Source organism: Hemitrygon akajei, chromosome 9, assembly GCF_048418815.1.
Source record: "Hemitrygon akajei chromosome 9, sHemAka1.3, whole genome shotgun sequence".
NCBI classification, from domain to species: domain Eukaryota; kingdom Metazoa; phylum Chordata; class Chondrichthyes; order Myliobatiformes; family Dasyatidae; genus Hemitrygon; species Hemitrygon akajei.
This window is the reverse complement of record NC_133132.1, coordinates 132,165,433-132,181,500: the sequence shown is the minus strand read 5'-3', so window position 1 is coordinate 132,181,500 and position 16,068 is coordinate 132,165,433. Positions and strand designations below refer to the sequence as shown.

General features: G+C 41.4%; 1 protein-coding gene across 1 annotated transcript in view; it reads left to right on the top strand.

Moving 5' to 3' along the window:
• Nucleotides 1-815: 815 nt before the first annotated feature.
• The window catches only part of LOC140733534 (tudor domain-containing protein 15-like), a 76,655-nt gene continuing 61,402 nt past the window's right edge, over nucleotides 816-16,068 (top strand). Inside the window, exons 1-2 of the mRNA XM_073056982.1 lie at nucleotides 816-885; nucleotides 15,671-15,824. Of these exons, the coding sequence (XP_072913083.1) occupies nucleotides 15,818-15,824 (7 nt within the window). The 5' untranslated portion in view covers nucleotides 816-885; nucleotides 15,671-15,817. The remainder of the gene's footprint in view (nucleotides 886-15,670; nucleotides 15,825-16,068) is intronic.

The window sequence follows — 16,068 nt, the reverse complement described above, 5'->3', positions numbered from 1 at the left end:
TGATGAACAGCATCCTTTCATGGGTGTTTGTGTTGTTCAGGTGGTCTAAAGCCGTGTGAAGAGTCATTGAGATTGCGTCTGCCGTTGACCTATTGTGGTGACAGGCAAATTGCAATGAGTCCAGGTCCTTGCTGAGGCAGGAGTTCAGTCTAGTCCTGACCAACCTCTCAAAACATTTCATCACTGTTGATGTGAGTGCTACAGAGCGATAGTCATTAAGACAGCCCATATTATTCTTCTTAGGCACTGGTATAATTGTTGCCTTTTTGAAGCAAGTGGGAACTTCCTCTGGTAGCAGTGAGAGGTTGAAAATGTCTTTGAATACTCCTGCTAGTTGGTTGGCACAGGTTTTCATGCAAAAACATGTACCACCAGGCTCAAGGACAGCATCTATTGAATGATTCCCAAGTACTATAAGATTGAATTTTGATCTCACAAGCTAACTTGTTATGATCTAGCATCTTATTGTCTACTTGCACTGCACTTTCTCTGTAGCTATTATACTTTATTCTGGACTCTGTTACTGTATTATCTTACCTTGTACTGTACTACCTCAGTGCACTCTGTAATGAATTGATCTATACGAACAGTACAGCTTTTCACTGCATCTCGGTATAGGTGACAATTATAACCCTAAACCTATTTATCTCCGGTCGGCGCCCCGTGTCCGGCCGCAGACCCGACACGGATGACGCGCGGTTCCAGCCAGTTGCCCGTTGGCCCTCCGCGTTCAGCCGCTCGCGCCCTCCAACCGGCGGCGCGCGGGGCCCGAGCGGTAACCAACCTGGGGGAAGGGGAGTTTGCGCATGCGCCGGGTGGGAGCCTGATCGCTGAGAGGAATTTGTGTGCGAGAATTGGTGGCAGGAACGTGATGAGAGGAGGAAGGTAAAGAGAGCGGGGGAATACCGAAGTGGGTTATGAATTCCTATTCCCCCTAAAGATATCGAGTGGTGGAGAGGCTTGGCGATGAATAATTTCCCTCCGTTAAATTTTATTATCTTATACCTTCCTGACAACTTATGGTTAGACAAATAGTTATGAATGGCAAAATGGCTGAAGATTGGGTGGTCCTGCTGAAGGGTCTCGGCCCGAAACGTCGACTGTACTTGTTTCCATAGATGTTGCCCGGCTTCTTGAGCGTCTCCAGCATTTTGTGTGCGTTGCTTAGATTTCCAGCATCTGCAGGTTTTCTCTTGTTTGTGAAGATTGGGTGGTTCCACTTTATTGTAAAAATATTATTAACCTACGACAATTTATCCTTGTCGGACACTTTTTGACAATTTAACCGAAGACATTCAAATAAGTAATCCCTACAAGTTTCACGAGTTTGCTTTACCAAAAGAGAGCAGGGCCTTTAAGACTTAAAGATGATAAAATTCTTTGTCGTCTCTTAATTTCAATTACGGCTGTACTATTTTTACATGTGAATCTGGTCCACACATTCTTATTAAATAAAGGCCTTTGTTTAAAATATTAATGCTATTCTCTTTTCAAGTATGTTCCTCACCTGCAAAGTTGCCAATATATGTACTTGTGCAGATTTTTTAAAAACTGCTCGATCTGTTCAGAAGCAACTGATGTTTCTTTAAACGTTATTGCTCGTGAAATTGAATGATTTCAGACTTTGTGCATTTGTCTACAACGAAACATAAATTTACAGTACTAGAGCACAAAGTATCGGCCTGATCTCAAAAATATGCAGGAAAATGAGGGTATGAATGACCTTAATGTATCTGATTTTCTGACCACAAATATGGATGCAACTAAAGATTGCCATAGTTTAAGATCTCGTTTTTTAAATTGCAATTTCAGTAGTGAAATGTAATAATGCATCTGTTACCATGAAAGAATGAGAATATATACAACTGAAGGTACAGTTATTAGTCTGTTTTAATTGGGTGAAAACTTTTGAAGTGGATTTGCGGTACAACTCAAAATTTGCAGTTTTGCAGTACAAGTGCACGGATATACAAGTATTAATAAGTAAGAAATAATTTTTAAAAATACCTCAGACATTCTAATGGGTTGGGTGGGGGGGGGGGGGGTGTCATCACTTCCCCAACTATAGGTTGACTCATATAGAGCCTAAAAATGGCAGCGGGTAAGACTGAACACAAATAGCACTCTTCGGAGCAGCACAGTTGTCTTAGTCTATTACTAAAAGTGCTCCTCTGTTCAGCCAAGGTGGCATGCAGAGGGTGAGAAACATTGTCTAGAATTGCCAGGATTTTCCATAGGGTCCTTTGTTCTACCACAGCCTCCAGTGTGTCCAGCTTGACTCTTATAACAGAGCCAGCCTTTCTAATCAGTTTATTGAGCTGGTTGGCATCACCCATGTTGATGCCATTGCCCCAGCACACCATCGCATAGAAGATTGTACTGGCGATAAAGACTGGTAGAAATGTGAAGGAGAGGCTAGCGTACTTCAAAGGACCTTGGTCTCCTCGGGAAGTAGAGGCGACTGAGGCCCTTCTTGTATACAGCCTCTGTGTTGGTATGTTTGCTCTCCATATCCATGACACCAGGCATTTAATTTTAGAGCTCTTGTCAGTGTTAATTTTATTCGCAATCCATGTTGTGTCCCTTTTTACTTTTCACATTTGAAGCACTTTCTTTACTTTGATTCTTTGATTAATAATTTTATTTTTGGAGATGTGAATGCCTTGGGTAAGACTATTTCTGGTCTGTATTAACCTTGAAAACATAAAGGTGAGCTGCCACCTGAAACTGCTACAGTGCTAGTGATCCCAGTGTTGCTTAGTGAGGAGCTACAGATTAATAATGAAGGATTAAGAATTTATTGCAAAATCAAGATGGTGTGTGACTTGGAAAGGAACCTGATAGTGATTGTGTTTGTATAGAAACATAGAAAACCTACAGCACAATACAGGCCCTTCGGCCCACAAAGTTGTGCCGAACACGTCCCTACTATAGAAATTACTAGGCTTACCTATAGCCATCTATTTTAGTAAGCTCCATGTACCTATCTAAAAGCCTCTTAAAAGACCCTATTGTATCCGCCTCCACCACCATTGCCGGCAGCCCATTCCGCGCACTCACCACTCTCTGAGTAAAAAACTTACCCTTGACATCTCCTCTGTACCTACTCCCCAGCACCTTAAACCTGTGTCCTCTTGTGGCAACCATTTTAGCCCTGGGAAAAAGCCTCTGTCTATCCACACGATCAATGCCTCTCATCATCTTGTATACCTCTATCAGGTTTCCTCTCATCCTCCTTCGCTCCAAGGAGAAAAGGCCGAGTTCACTTAACCTATTCTCATAAGGCATGCTCCCCAATCCAGGCAACATCCTTGTAAATCTCCTCTGCATCCATTCTATGGCTTCCACATCCTTCCTGTAGTGAGGCAACCAGAACTGAGCACAGTATTTCAAGTGGGGTCTGACCAGGGCCCTATATAGCTGCAACATTACCTCTCGGCTCCTAAATTCAATTCCACGATTGATGAAGGCCAATACACCGTACGCCTTCTTAACCACAGAGTCAACCTGCACAGCTGCTTTGAGTGTCCTATGGACTTGGACCCCAAGATTCCTCTGATCCTCCACACTGCCAAGAATCTTACCATTAATACTATATTCTGCCATCATATTTGACCTACCAAAATGAACAACTTCACACTTATCTGGGTTGAACTCCATCTGCTACTTCTCAGCCCAGTTTTGCATCTTGTCAATGTCCCACTGTAACCTCTGACAGCCCTCCACACTATCCACAACACCTCCAACCTTTGTGTCATCAGCAAACTTACTAATCCATCCCTCCACTTCCTCATCCAGGTCACTTATAAAAATCACGAAAAGTAAGGGTCCCAGAACAGATCCCTGAGGCACTCCACTGGTGACCGACCTCCATGCAGAATATGACCTGTCTACAACCACTCTTTGCCTTCTGTGGGCAAGCCGGTTCTGGATCCACAAAGCAATGTCCCCTTGGATCCCATGCCTCTTTACTTTTTCAATATGTTCCTGTTTTTGTTCTTTTTGATGTGTGTTTGGAAGGTCCTGTTGCAGCAATCAAGGCAAATAAGGATACACATTTTGTAGATAGCAAACAGTGTCTGCAGTGTGTTTTGGTGGTGGATGGAGAGATTTATTGAGTGGTACCAATGAGTTGGTTTGCTATTTCCTAGATAGTACTGAGCTTTTTGAATGTTAGCACTGTACTTATCCTGGTAAGTGGAGAGTATTCCATCTTCCTCCTGGCTTGTGCTTTGTTTTCCATGTTATTTGGTGGATGCCAGTGTTTTTGTTGTTTCGGAATAGTTTTGTGAGAGGTTCTGTGCTCAGTTTGAGGTCCTGAGAGACAGGAGGCAGAGCAGCAGTGGGAAGTATTTTTAAAAAAAACACCCTCCTGATTTGCTAATAAACAGAAAGGGTTTGGGCATCAGAATGTGAGTTGTTCACTGTAGCAAACACAAACTCTAACTTGCACTTATGCCACTGTGTGAGGTCCATTTGAAATGCTAGTCAGTAGTGACCCTCGGTGTTGATAGTGAGGGACTCTGTGATAATGCCATTAAATGCTTAAGTTAAGTAGCTGGACTTGCTCTTGTTGGAGATTGCCATGGTGTGTTGATTGAATGTTGTCTGGGTATTTGTGCCAACTTGTGCTGCTTCCTTTTTATGAGGAGTTAGACATAGAATTGGCCATTGTGCAATGGTTTATGGACATCTCTACTTCTAATCTTGTGAATGGAAAGTAATTAAATAGCCAAAGAAAATTTGCCCCAATCTCTTACAATGCCTGATTGAGCTCCAATTGCAAGCAACTTGCTTTGTGTGAAGTACAACAAAACCCTGGGAACACTTTCCTTTTCCATGCCCTTTAGCTTAAGTCTTTCTAGAATTCATTAATGAAAGTCTTTCTCGAGTTCATTTGTGACATATCTGGTCATTAGATGACCTTGTCAATCTTTAGAGCTAGAATAATAATGACTAAAAGTAAATACGGTTCTTGTAAAAACTCAACCAGGTTGGCGAATAGCTTCTGGCGAATGTCACTTGATGGCATTACTATTTACATCATTTGTTATTTTAATGATTGGAGTTTTTTTCTGTATTTGTTTCTTGAGGACAGTGTGTACCTTTGGTAGTTTTCCATGTCATTGAGTGGATGCCAGTGTTTTTGTTGTTTCGGAATAGTTTTGTGAGAGGTTCTGTGCTCAGTTTGAGGTCCCGAGAGACAGGTGGCAGAGCAGCAGTGGGAGTATTTAAAAAAAAACACCCTTCTGAATTGCTAATAAAACTTATAAGAAAAGCACTTCTTATTGGCTAATTGTGAGACTTCAGCGAATACAAAGAAAGCAAGTACTAGCAGAATGGCCATTGTGAGAGTAATGCCCAATGTTTGAGCAGTAATTTAAATAATCTAAGGCTTGCAAGTCAGAGACACATGTCAAGTTCCTTGAATCACCTTGGAGCATTTAGATGGCATTTTGGGCTATAGCATGCTCCTATAGGATTCTCGAGGGGGAAGGTGAACAGCAAGATGTTGTGCATGTTGTCACAAATGATATAGGTAAAGAAGGGAATGGGGTCCTATGGAGTGAATATAAGGAACTAGGGAAAAAAATTAAAAAGCAGAACCTGGAGGTAGTAATCACCAGATTACTTTGCTACATGCTAGTGAGGGTAAGAAGAAGAAGATATGGCAAATGAATATGTGGTTGAAAAATTGTAGGCGATTGAGATTCAGAATTTTGGAACATTGAGATGTTTTCAGGGACAGAATGACCTGAGCAAGAGAGATGTGTTACATTTGAACTGGAGGGGCAATGATATCCTGGCAGGCAGATTGGCTAGTGCAACTGGGATTGATTTAAAACTGGATTGGCAGTGATTGGCATCTCAAGAATCGGGTGGGGTGCGTGAGAGATTAGCAAGTAGTGCAGGAGTCAATGACAGGAAGTTCTATAGTTATTACAGACAGGGCAATGGCCAGTAGGACAGAAAGTCTGTTGGATTAAATTGCATTTATTTCACTGCGAGAGCTCAGTTGGATAGGGCAGATAAATGAGACTTATCTTGCCACGAAGGACTGGAATATTATAGATATTATTGAAGGGATGGTCCTGGCAGCTGAATGCTACAGATACAGGTAATTAGGTTAAGATAGAGGTGGAAGAAAGAGGGAAGTTTCAATTTTGAATAAGGGGAATGTCACAGCAGGAGTCAGATGTGAAATTACTGAGGGATCAAACAGTGGAACTTTATGGGTGGAGTTGAGAAATAAAGTGATGATTACATTGTTGGGATTGTACAATAGGTCTCTAAATTGGACAATGGGAATTAGAAGAACAAATGTGCAGATATTATGCAAAGTTTTAATAATAGTAACGTTATTATAGTTGGGGATTTTACCATTCCTAACATAAACTGGGCTTAGATGGGGTGGAATTTGTTAAATGCATTCAGGAAACCTTCCATGTGCACTACCAAGGGGAGTGCATAGCCTGACTTATTCTGGGATAAGAAGACAGTGATAGTGGGGGAGCATTTTGGGACAAGTAGTCAAAGTAGCTTTAAAATAGTTATGGAAAGGGCAGAACTGAACCACGGTTCTAGATTGGGGCAAAGTGAATTTTGATAGGATGAGAAGTTCTTGGGGTTAGTCTGCATTACAGTAAACAATGTGCTGCATGTCTTAAAAAACAAAGAAGGTAGATGAATCTACTAGATCTGACCAGAGTTATAAAGAAGAACACTGTAGGAGACTATAGAAGAAATTGCAGGAGGTCTGGCAATATTTGCATCATTGTTAGTTTGGTGATGTGCTGATAGAATAGAGATTAGTGAACATTGTGCCTTTATTTTAAAAGGATAGCAAAGAAAAACTTGGAACCTATAGGCCAGTAAGTATAACATCTGTGGTTAAATTATGAAGTGGATTCTGAGGGTTAAGATATTCGTACATCTGCAAGGATGGGTTGATTAAGCATAGTCAGCATGACTATGGCCAATCATATCTTATAAAGTTAATTGAGTTTTTTTTAATATGATCAGCAGTGTTGATGAGGATAGAAGCAGCATTATATGGACTTCAATATGGTTCCACATGGTAGGCCGTTCTGGAAAAGGTTATTTCTTGGACTAAAGGCCTGTGACTAGTGATATGTCGGTGCTGGACCCAGAATTGTTTGTCATCTTTATCAATAATTGGGATAAAAATGTACAAGGTATGGTTAGCGAGTTTGCAGATAACACCTAAAATAGGTGATATAGTGGACAATAATGTAATCTTGAGACTTTATAAAGCACTGTTGAGGCCTCACTTGGAGTATTGTGAGCAGTGAGTATTGTGAAACCCCTATCTTAGAAAGGATGTGAAAGGAGGTTCACGAAAATAATTGCAGATTGGTGGGAGAGTCTAAGACCAGAGGACACTGGCTCAGAATAGAGGGGCATCCTTTTAGAACGGAGATGAGGAATTTCTTCAGTCAGGGAATGGTGAATCTGTGAAATTCTTTGCTAGAGGCAGCTGTGGCGGCCAAATCTTTGTGTACATTTAAGGCAAATATTGATCGATTCTTGATTGGGCAGGGCATGAAGGGATGCAGGGAGAAGGAAAGAGATTGAGGCTGAGAGAAAAATTGGATCAGCCATAATGAAATGGTGGAGCAGACTTGATGGGCCAAATGGCCTAATTCTGCTTCTATATCTTGCAGTCTAATGAAAAAGGTTGTCAAAAATTACAGGGGTATTTTGTTCAGCTGAGTAAATGGGCTGAGGAACAGTCACTTGGAGTATAATTCAGCTAAGTGCGAGCTGTTGCATTTTGGAAAGTCAAATCCAAGTCAAGTCAAGTCAACTTTTATTGTCATTTTGACCATAACTGCTGGTACAGTGCATAGTAAAACTGAGACAATGTTTTTCAGGACCATGGTGTTACATGACACAGTACAAAAAACTAGACTGAACTACATAATAATAAAAAATAACAACACAGAGAAAGCTATACTAGACTACAGACTTACACTGAACTGCATAAAGTGCACAAAAACAGTGCAGGTATTACAATAAATAAGTAGGGCAAGGTGTCAGTCCAGGCTTTGGGTTTTGAGGAGTCTGATAGCTTGCGGAAAGAAACTGTTACATAGTCTGGTCGTGAGAGCCTGAATGCTTCGGAGCCTTTTCCCAGACAGCAGGAGGGAGAAGAGATTGTATTGAGGGGAGCGTGGGGTCCTTCATAATGCTGTTTCCTTTGCGGATGCAGCGTGTTGTGTAAATGTCCGTGATGGCAGGAAGAGAGACCCCCCATGATTTCTCAGCTGACCTCACTATTGGCTGCAGGGTCTTGCGATCCGAGATGGTGCAATTTCCGAACCAGGCAGTGATGCAGCTGCTCAGGATGCTCTCAATACAACCCCTGTAGAATGTGATGAGGATGTGATCCAGGTAAGACTTGAAGAGTAAACTGGCATGTCTCTGGGGAGTGTTGTGGAATAGAGGGACATTGGAGTACATGTGGATAGTTTACTGAAAATGGAGACTTCAGTAGGCAGGGTGGTGAAGAAGGCTTTTGTCACACTGGCCTTCATAAGTCAGGGCGTTGAGTATAAAAGTTGGGAGGTCATGGTGCATTTGTTAAGGATGTTTCAAATATTGTATTCAGTTTTGCTAACTCTTCCATAGGAAAGATGCTAATAAACAGGAAAGAATGGAGAAAAGAGACTGAATTAAAAGGAGAGATAGGATAGGACTTTATTCTATTCATTTGAGTAATGGGGAGTGAGGGGTGATCTTAGAGAGTTGTATAAGATCATGAGGAGCATAGAGTTGCATTGTCTTTTTCTTAGAGCTGTGGAACAAAGTACTTGAAGGCGAAATAGAAATGTGAGGGACAACTTTTCTTACACAAAGAGTGATATCTGTATGGAATCATCTACTAGAATCATTTACTATAACTTTTAAAAGACTGTTGGACAGGTACATGGATGGAAAGATTTAGGTTTTATAGGTTAAATACTAGTAGATAGGACTAGCTTGGATGTAGCATAAACAAGAGAAAATCTGCAGAAGCTGGAAATCCGAGCAACACACACAAAGTGCTGGAGGAACTCAGCAGGCCAGGCAGCATCTATAGGAAAAAAGTACAGTCGATGTTTCACCTGTTTTTTTGCTCTCCCTTCCCCCTCCCCCCAGCTTTGAAATCTACTATTCAGCTTTTCTTCTCCAGTCCTGCCAAAGGGCTTCGGCCAGAAACATCGACTGTACTTTTAAATGCTGTAATTGTCTTCCATTTCCCCCACCCATGTCTACCACTTTCTCCAGCAGTTTGTTACAATACCCACCACCCACTATAGAAAAAAGATACTTCTGATTCATTTTAAATATTTTCTTTACACCTAGGCCCTATAGATTTAGACCCCTACCCCCTTTTTTTAGAGGGATGAAGAGATTGTGACCATTCAGCTTCTTTATGCTCCTCATGATATTTATGTACTCTATAAGGTCACCCTTCAGCCTCCTACACTTCAGGGGGAAAAATTCCCAACCTGTCCAGTCTCTCCTTAGAGCTCAAGCCCTTCTGTCCCAGTAAAATTCTTGTAAAAATCCTTTCTGCACTTTACCCGGTTTAGGGTGACATCCTTCCTATACCAAGGCAACCAGAACTGTACACAGAATTCCAGGTGTGATCTTATGAATGTCTTGTATTAGTGTAACATGGCATCCCAACTCTTGTAGTTGATGCTTTGATTGATAAAGGAAGTATGCCAAATGCTGTCTTCATCACTGTTTTCCTGTGTCTCCACTTTCAGCAAACTATATGCCTATACCTGCAGTACTTTCCAGGGCCTAGACCAAGTCCTGCTCTGTTTCACTTTCCAAAATACAGCACCTTGCACTTGCCTGTGTTAAATTTTATTTATCAGTCTCTGGCCCATTTCCTAAGTTGATCTAGCTTGCTTTGCAAACTTGAATAACCATTGTCACTGACCATTACACCACTAATTTCATTGTTGTTCCCAAACTTACTTTGTTAACAACATTGAAATCTACATTAACACTAACACCAATCAATAGTGGACTCAGCACCAATCCCTGTGGCACACCAGTGGTCACGGGCATCCAGTTTGAAAACCAACCTTCCACCTTGCCTCTTGCCTTCTCCCACCAAGCCAGTTTTTATCCCATTAGCTAGCTCACCTTGGATTCTGTATGATGCAACCTTCCAGACTAGCCTACCATAGCAAGGACCGCAGGGACCTTGTTGAAAAGTCTTGCTAAACTACATTTAGACCATGTGCATTGTCCTCCCCTCTTTAATTCTCTTGGTTATCTCTTAAAAACAAAACTCAGTCAAACCTGTGAAGCATGATTTCTCAAACACAAATCTCTGCTGAACATCCCTGATTAGTCCTTGCCTTTCCAAATACTGGTCAAGCTAGTCCTGCAGAATCCCCTATAGTAACATTCCCACCGAAGATGTTAGGCTCACTGGCCTCTAGTTCCTTGATGTCTTTGCAGTCTTTCTAAACTAAAGGCATTCAGTTAGCTATAATCCAATCTCCTAGTACCTCACTTGTGTCTAAGAAAGATGCAAGAGCCCTGGCAGCAGAGATACTTGTAATTTCATTTTTAGCTTCCTGCAATGCCATTCGATACATTTGGTTAAGCCCTGGGGACCTGCCTACCTTAATATGCTGTAAGATTGCTGGTACTTGCTCTTTCGTAATGTTGTTATTTTCTGAGACCTTACTAATCATAAAGCTTATTCCTTTGGATAACCTTCTCCATAGTAAATAGATATGGTAAATATTAATATCTTGCACATTCCTTGTGGCCTCCTGCAAGGATGACTATATTAATCCTTAAGGAGGACTTCTTAGCACCCTTGTTACCCTTCTTAATATACTGGTAGAATCTTTAAGGATTCTCCTTTTATTTTGTGGCAGTCTGTGGGCAGATGAATCTCAGAGTAATATACTGCATACATACTTTGATAATAAATGTACTTTGAATCTTTAACTTATCTGCCAGAGACAACTTGTGTTGTCTTCTTGTCCACCTGGTCTCTGTCTTGTGAGCTTTTAAATTTCTTGTACAAAGGGGGTTGTTTCATCCAAGTCTTGCTTTCTCTCTAAACGGGAATAAGCTGCACTCTCTGCATCTCACTTTTAAAACCCTCCCATTGCTCTCAGTTGTTCCTTAACTGAGTGGAAAAATAACTTTCTGATGATAGGGATCTTGAAATCTGAGATAGATCATGTGCTTGGTATGTCTGGCAAGACATTGTTGCAAATGTTTATCCTTTAGTACCTGAGTGGTCATCTTTATTTCTAAACACAGTTCTTTGAGCTGCTATAAAGGTTTAAAGTAAGTTTATTGTTAAAGTACATATGCCACCATATACAACCCTGAAATTCATTTTCTTGTGGACATGCTCAATAAATCCATAGTAGTTATTTAAAGTTATTTGTTTTAATATTCTTACTGATGTGGCAGGATTTTAGGGCTTTGACTGTTTGACTGGGCTTGAATATTTCTATAGATGGCCACTACTTTAGTTGTGAGTATAATCGATCCAGCAGGTTGATGGAAAGACACAGCATTTGGATGGTACAGTCAGCTATGTTAAAAATTTGCGTGGGCTGAGAAAAAACAGAAGGATTACGTATCACAAGGAAAACTGCAGATGCTGGAAATTCAAGCAACACACACAAAATGCTGGTGGAACGCAGCAGGCTAGGCAGCATCTATAGGAAGAAGCACTGTGGACGTTTCGGGCTGAGACCCTTCGTCAGGACTAACTGAAAGGAAAGATAGTAAGAGATTTGAAAGGAGGGGGAGGGGGAAATGCAAAATGATAGGAAAAGACCAGAGGGGGTTGGGTGAAGCTAAGAGCCTTCTTACCCCATCTCTGTTATATTTAGTTTTTTACCCCCTCCACTTTTTTTTTCTCTCTGCCCATCATTCTGCCTGCTCTCCATCTCCCTCTGGTGCTCCCTTCCCCCTTTCTTTCTCCCTAGGCCTCCCGTCCCATGATCTTTTCCCTTCTCCAGCTCTGTATCCCTTTTGCCAATCACCTTTCCAGCTCTTAGCTTCACCCTACCCCCTCCGGTCTTCTATCATTTTGCATTTCCCCCTCCCCTTCTTACTGTCAAATCTCTTACTATCTTTCCTTTCAGTTAGTCCTGACGAAGGGTCTCGGCCCAGAACGTCAACAGTGCTTCTTCCTATAAATGCTGCCTGGCCTGCTGCGTTCCATCAGCATTTTATGTGTGAGGATTAAGTTATCTTTGTGATGATCACTTTGAATGGCAATGAACAGTTTCCTGACTGGAAGATAAAACAAATTTTAAGAAAAAGTGGTTATGTGAGAGGCTACGTTTTCGGCTGTGTACAGTTGGCCCCCCTTATCCGTGGGTTCTGCATGCGCAGATTCAACCAATCACGGATTGGGAAAACCTGGAAGTTCTATCTCCAGCACTTGTTGTTTGAGCCTGTACAGACTTTTTGTCATTATTCCCTAAACAATACAGTATAACAACTATTTACATAGCATTTACTTTGCATTGGGTATTATAAGTAAGTCGGAGCAGGTACATCCGGTATTATTTAGCATCAGTTAGTCAAACATTTGTCTTAATATATAGTATATATTTTACCTTTCTATGCATATAAAACACTTAAACGTATGTATTTCAATAATTAAATCACTGCGTTGCTTAGTAATAATTGCAGCTTTCATCGGGGCAGGGCCTTTCACATGCTGCATTATTTTCACTTTATCCTTTAAAATTGTTCTGATTGTTGACTGACTGTAGCCTAACGCTTTTCCAATGACCTATGACGTTACACCTCTTTCTGATCGCTTTATTATTTCTGCTTTATTTTCAATCGTGATCGTTTTCTGTCAACGGAACAGAAACACTGTGGGTGGCGGGTCCCGAGCTCTGCCAGCTCCTAAAGTCCACCACACTGAGACAGGTTAAATAAAGGAATTGAGCATCCACGTTTTTTGGTATCCGTGGGGAGGCCCGGAACCAATCCCCTGCAGATAAGGAGGGCCAACTATAGTTTGTTATATACAGTGGATTCTGGTTAATTGGGACCAGTACATTTTGGCCCAATTAAGTGGCTGTTCCAATTAGCCAAGGTTTCATGGAAATAGTTAAGATACAAAAAAGAGAAGCTACCTTTTAACTGAGTAAAAAATTATGTTTTTGAATGAAATACAGAACAAGTTAGAACCTCACCAAAATCACTGGTAGGTGTCCGTCTTACTCAACGATGACAAAAAACTTGTGTGGGAGAGTTTTTAAAGTGGAAGAGCCACTGCACTGGATAGTTCTGCTTTCTGCCTTGTAAGTCTGGGGCCAGTGGTACAAGTAGTCATCACAGCCAGGGTTTTCCCTGGTTGAGACCGCTATGAGCAAAACAGTTCTGGATTGTCTTGCTGGTTATTTCTCGCAGCATCAGTGACAAATATCACTGCTTTTTGAACACAAACTGATGATTTTTAAAAACTGTTCATTCTAAGCATGGTCTAGTGTCCAACAACCACATAAACACACATGATTAACTCTAGTTAGAAATTGTTTAGCAAGACAATTAGGTGGCATAGTGTCCCAAATGAATGAAGGGAATCTCAGCTGTTATCCTAATTAGTTATTATGCTTCTTAAATTGTTCCATATAAGTGGCTGTCCGATTAACTGGAGTCCATTGTATTACATTTTAATAACTTGGGTAAAAATGAAAGGTGACTGCTTTTCCTGATTAACTATTTTTATTGTAATTTTATTTTACTTAGATGGAGTGTGGAACAGGCCCGTGCACTACCCAGCAACCCACCTATTTAACCCTAGCCCTTATCACTGCACAATTTCTAATTACAAATTAACTTTCTAACCAGTACCTCTTTGGAATGTAGGAGGAAACCGGAGCACCTGGAGGAATCCCACAAGTTCACAAGGAGGGACAAACAAACTCCTGGCAGATGCCATCGGAATTGAACTCCGAATTCTGACGTCCCAAGCTGTAAGAGCATTGCGCTAACCACTGCTACATGGTTCCCATTTACTTTTTGTTCAGGAGTAGGATCCTTTGCTGATCATGGTGAACAAAAAATTGCACTTTCTTCAAGGTGCAGTTTGGGTGACAGCTGTAAATGACATGGAGAAGCCAGAACAACATATTAATTTACTCTTGTCCTTGTAATACTCTTGACAACATTTCAAAGCCCTGAATTTAAATATTTATGTAATTACCTGTCATGAAGTCCTAACGTACTTGAATGCCAATAAAGCCCTCTCCAATCTTTCAAAATTATGACAGGTATAGTTACAGAAAATGCAAGTAGGCTTTTTCCACTGAGGTTGGGTGGGGCTACGATTAGAGTAACCAATTATGGTTTAAGGGTGAATGCTGCCAGGTTTAAGGGGAACATGAGGGGAAACTTCTTCACTCAGAGGGTTGTGAGACTATGGGACAAGCTGCCAGCGCATGTGGTGCAAGTCAGCTCAATTTCAATGTTTAAGAGAAGTTTGGATAGGTATGTGGATGGTAGGGATATGGAGGGCTATGGTCCTGGTGCAGGTCGATGGGAGTAGGCAGTTTAAATGTTTTGGCATGGATTAGATAGGCTGAAGGGCCTGTTTCTGTGCTGTATTTTTCTATGACTCTAATCACAGTTATTGGAAATAAGGGAGCCAATTTGCCCACAACAGGTTTCTATAAATTTATTGTGATAATGATCAGATATGTTGTTTGGTGATGTTGATGGATAACTCAACAGCATTTACAGTCATAGTTACATAGCACAGAAACAGACTATTCAGTCCAGTCAAGTTGGTTATCTCAGGTAGCCAAATTTAACTGGCCCTTATCCCTCAAGCTTTTTTATTCGTGTACCTATCCAAATATGTTTTAATCTATGTAACTACTTCCTTTGGTGGTTTGTTCTATATTTTTTGCCGCCTTCCATGTGAAAATCATTGCCCCTCAGGTCCCTTTTAAATCTTCCTTTTTCACCTTAAACTTATGTCCTCTAGTTGTAGACTCTCCTACCCTGGAAAAGAGATTAACATTATTTACACACACAAAATGCTGATGGAACACAGCAGGCCTGGCAGCATCTATAGGGAGAAGCACTGTCGACGTTTTGGGCTGAGACCCTTCGTCAGGACTAACTGAAAGGAAAGGTAGTAAGAGATTTGAAAGTAGCGGGGGGAGGGGGGAAATGTACTCCTGACGAAGGGTCTCTGCCCGAAACGTCGACAGTGTTTCTCCCTATAGATGCTGCCTGGCCTGCTGTGTTCCACCAGCATTTTGTGTGTGTTGTTTGAATTCCCAGCATCTGCAGATTTCCTCGTGTTAACACTATTTACATTATCTATACCCCCACTCCTCTGTTAGGTCACTATTCAGCCTCTCACGTTTCAAGAAAAAAAATGTCGCAGCCTATCCAGTCTCACCTTGTAACTCGAGCCCTTTAATCTTGATAATATCCTTGTGAACCCTGGTAATAGCTATGGTGTCAGCGTACAATGCTTCCTTGGTCAATGTCTTCCAGATAGCCCATGAAAATGTCTATTTTACTATCTTTAGTTTGGATTTTCATCTTAAGTGTATTTCTGGAATTGTTGGAGCCCACAATTTGCAGTCTGGGGATCATTTGAGTGACCCAGTGCTTCATTGTTTTCAAGAAGGTTCCAGGTATCAAGCGCGTACTCAGACTCAAGGTGAAGAAACTTCGAGATGGCGCGAGCCAATGTTTGACTCCATTTCGCCGATTAAAGTGTCCATTAATCACCGATTAAAGAGTCGAGAAAGATTGAGACAGAGAAGCGAATATGGAAGGTGAGTGAGAGTTTAGCGCCAACTGCCTGCCTTGTGATCGCTGCCAGAGAAGGAAGCTGTGTGTGGTGTATTGCTGTGTGGCTCTCTGGGCAGGCGGGTAGGCCTCTGCGTTTGTGTGGTCTCTCTCTTTAGATGATGAAGGAGGACGTTACCTTGGCTCTGTAATGGATTTGACTTGTGCGTTTATGGACTGTGGGCTTCTTTTCAGACGAGTTTTTAAATTTTTTTTTCCAATTTCTTTCCA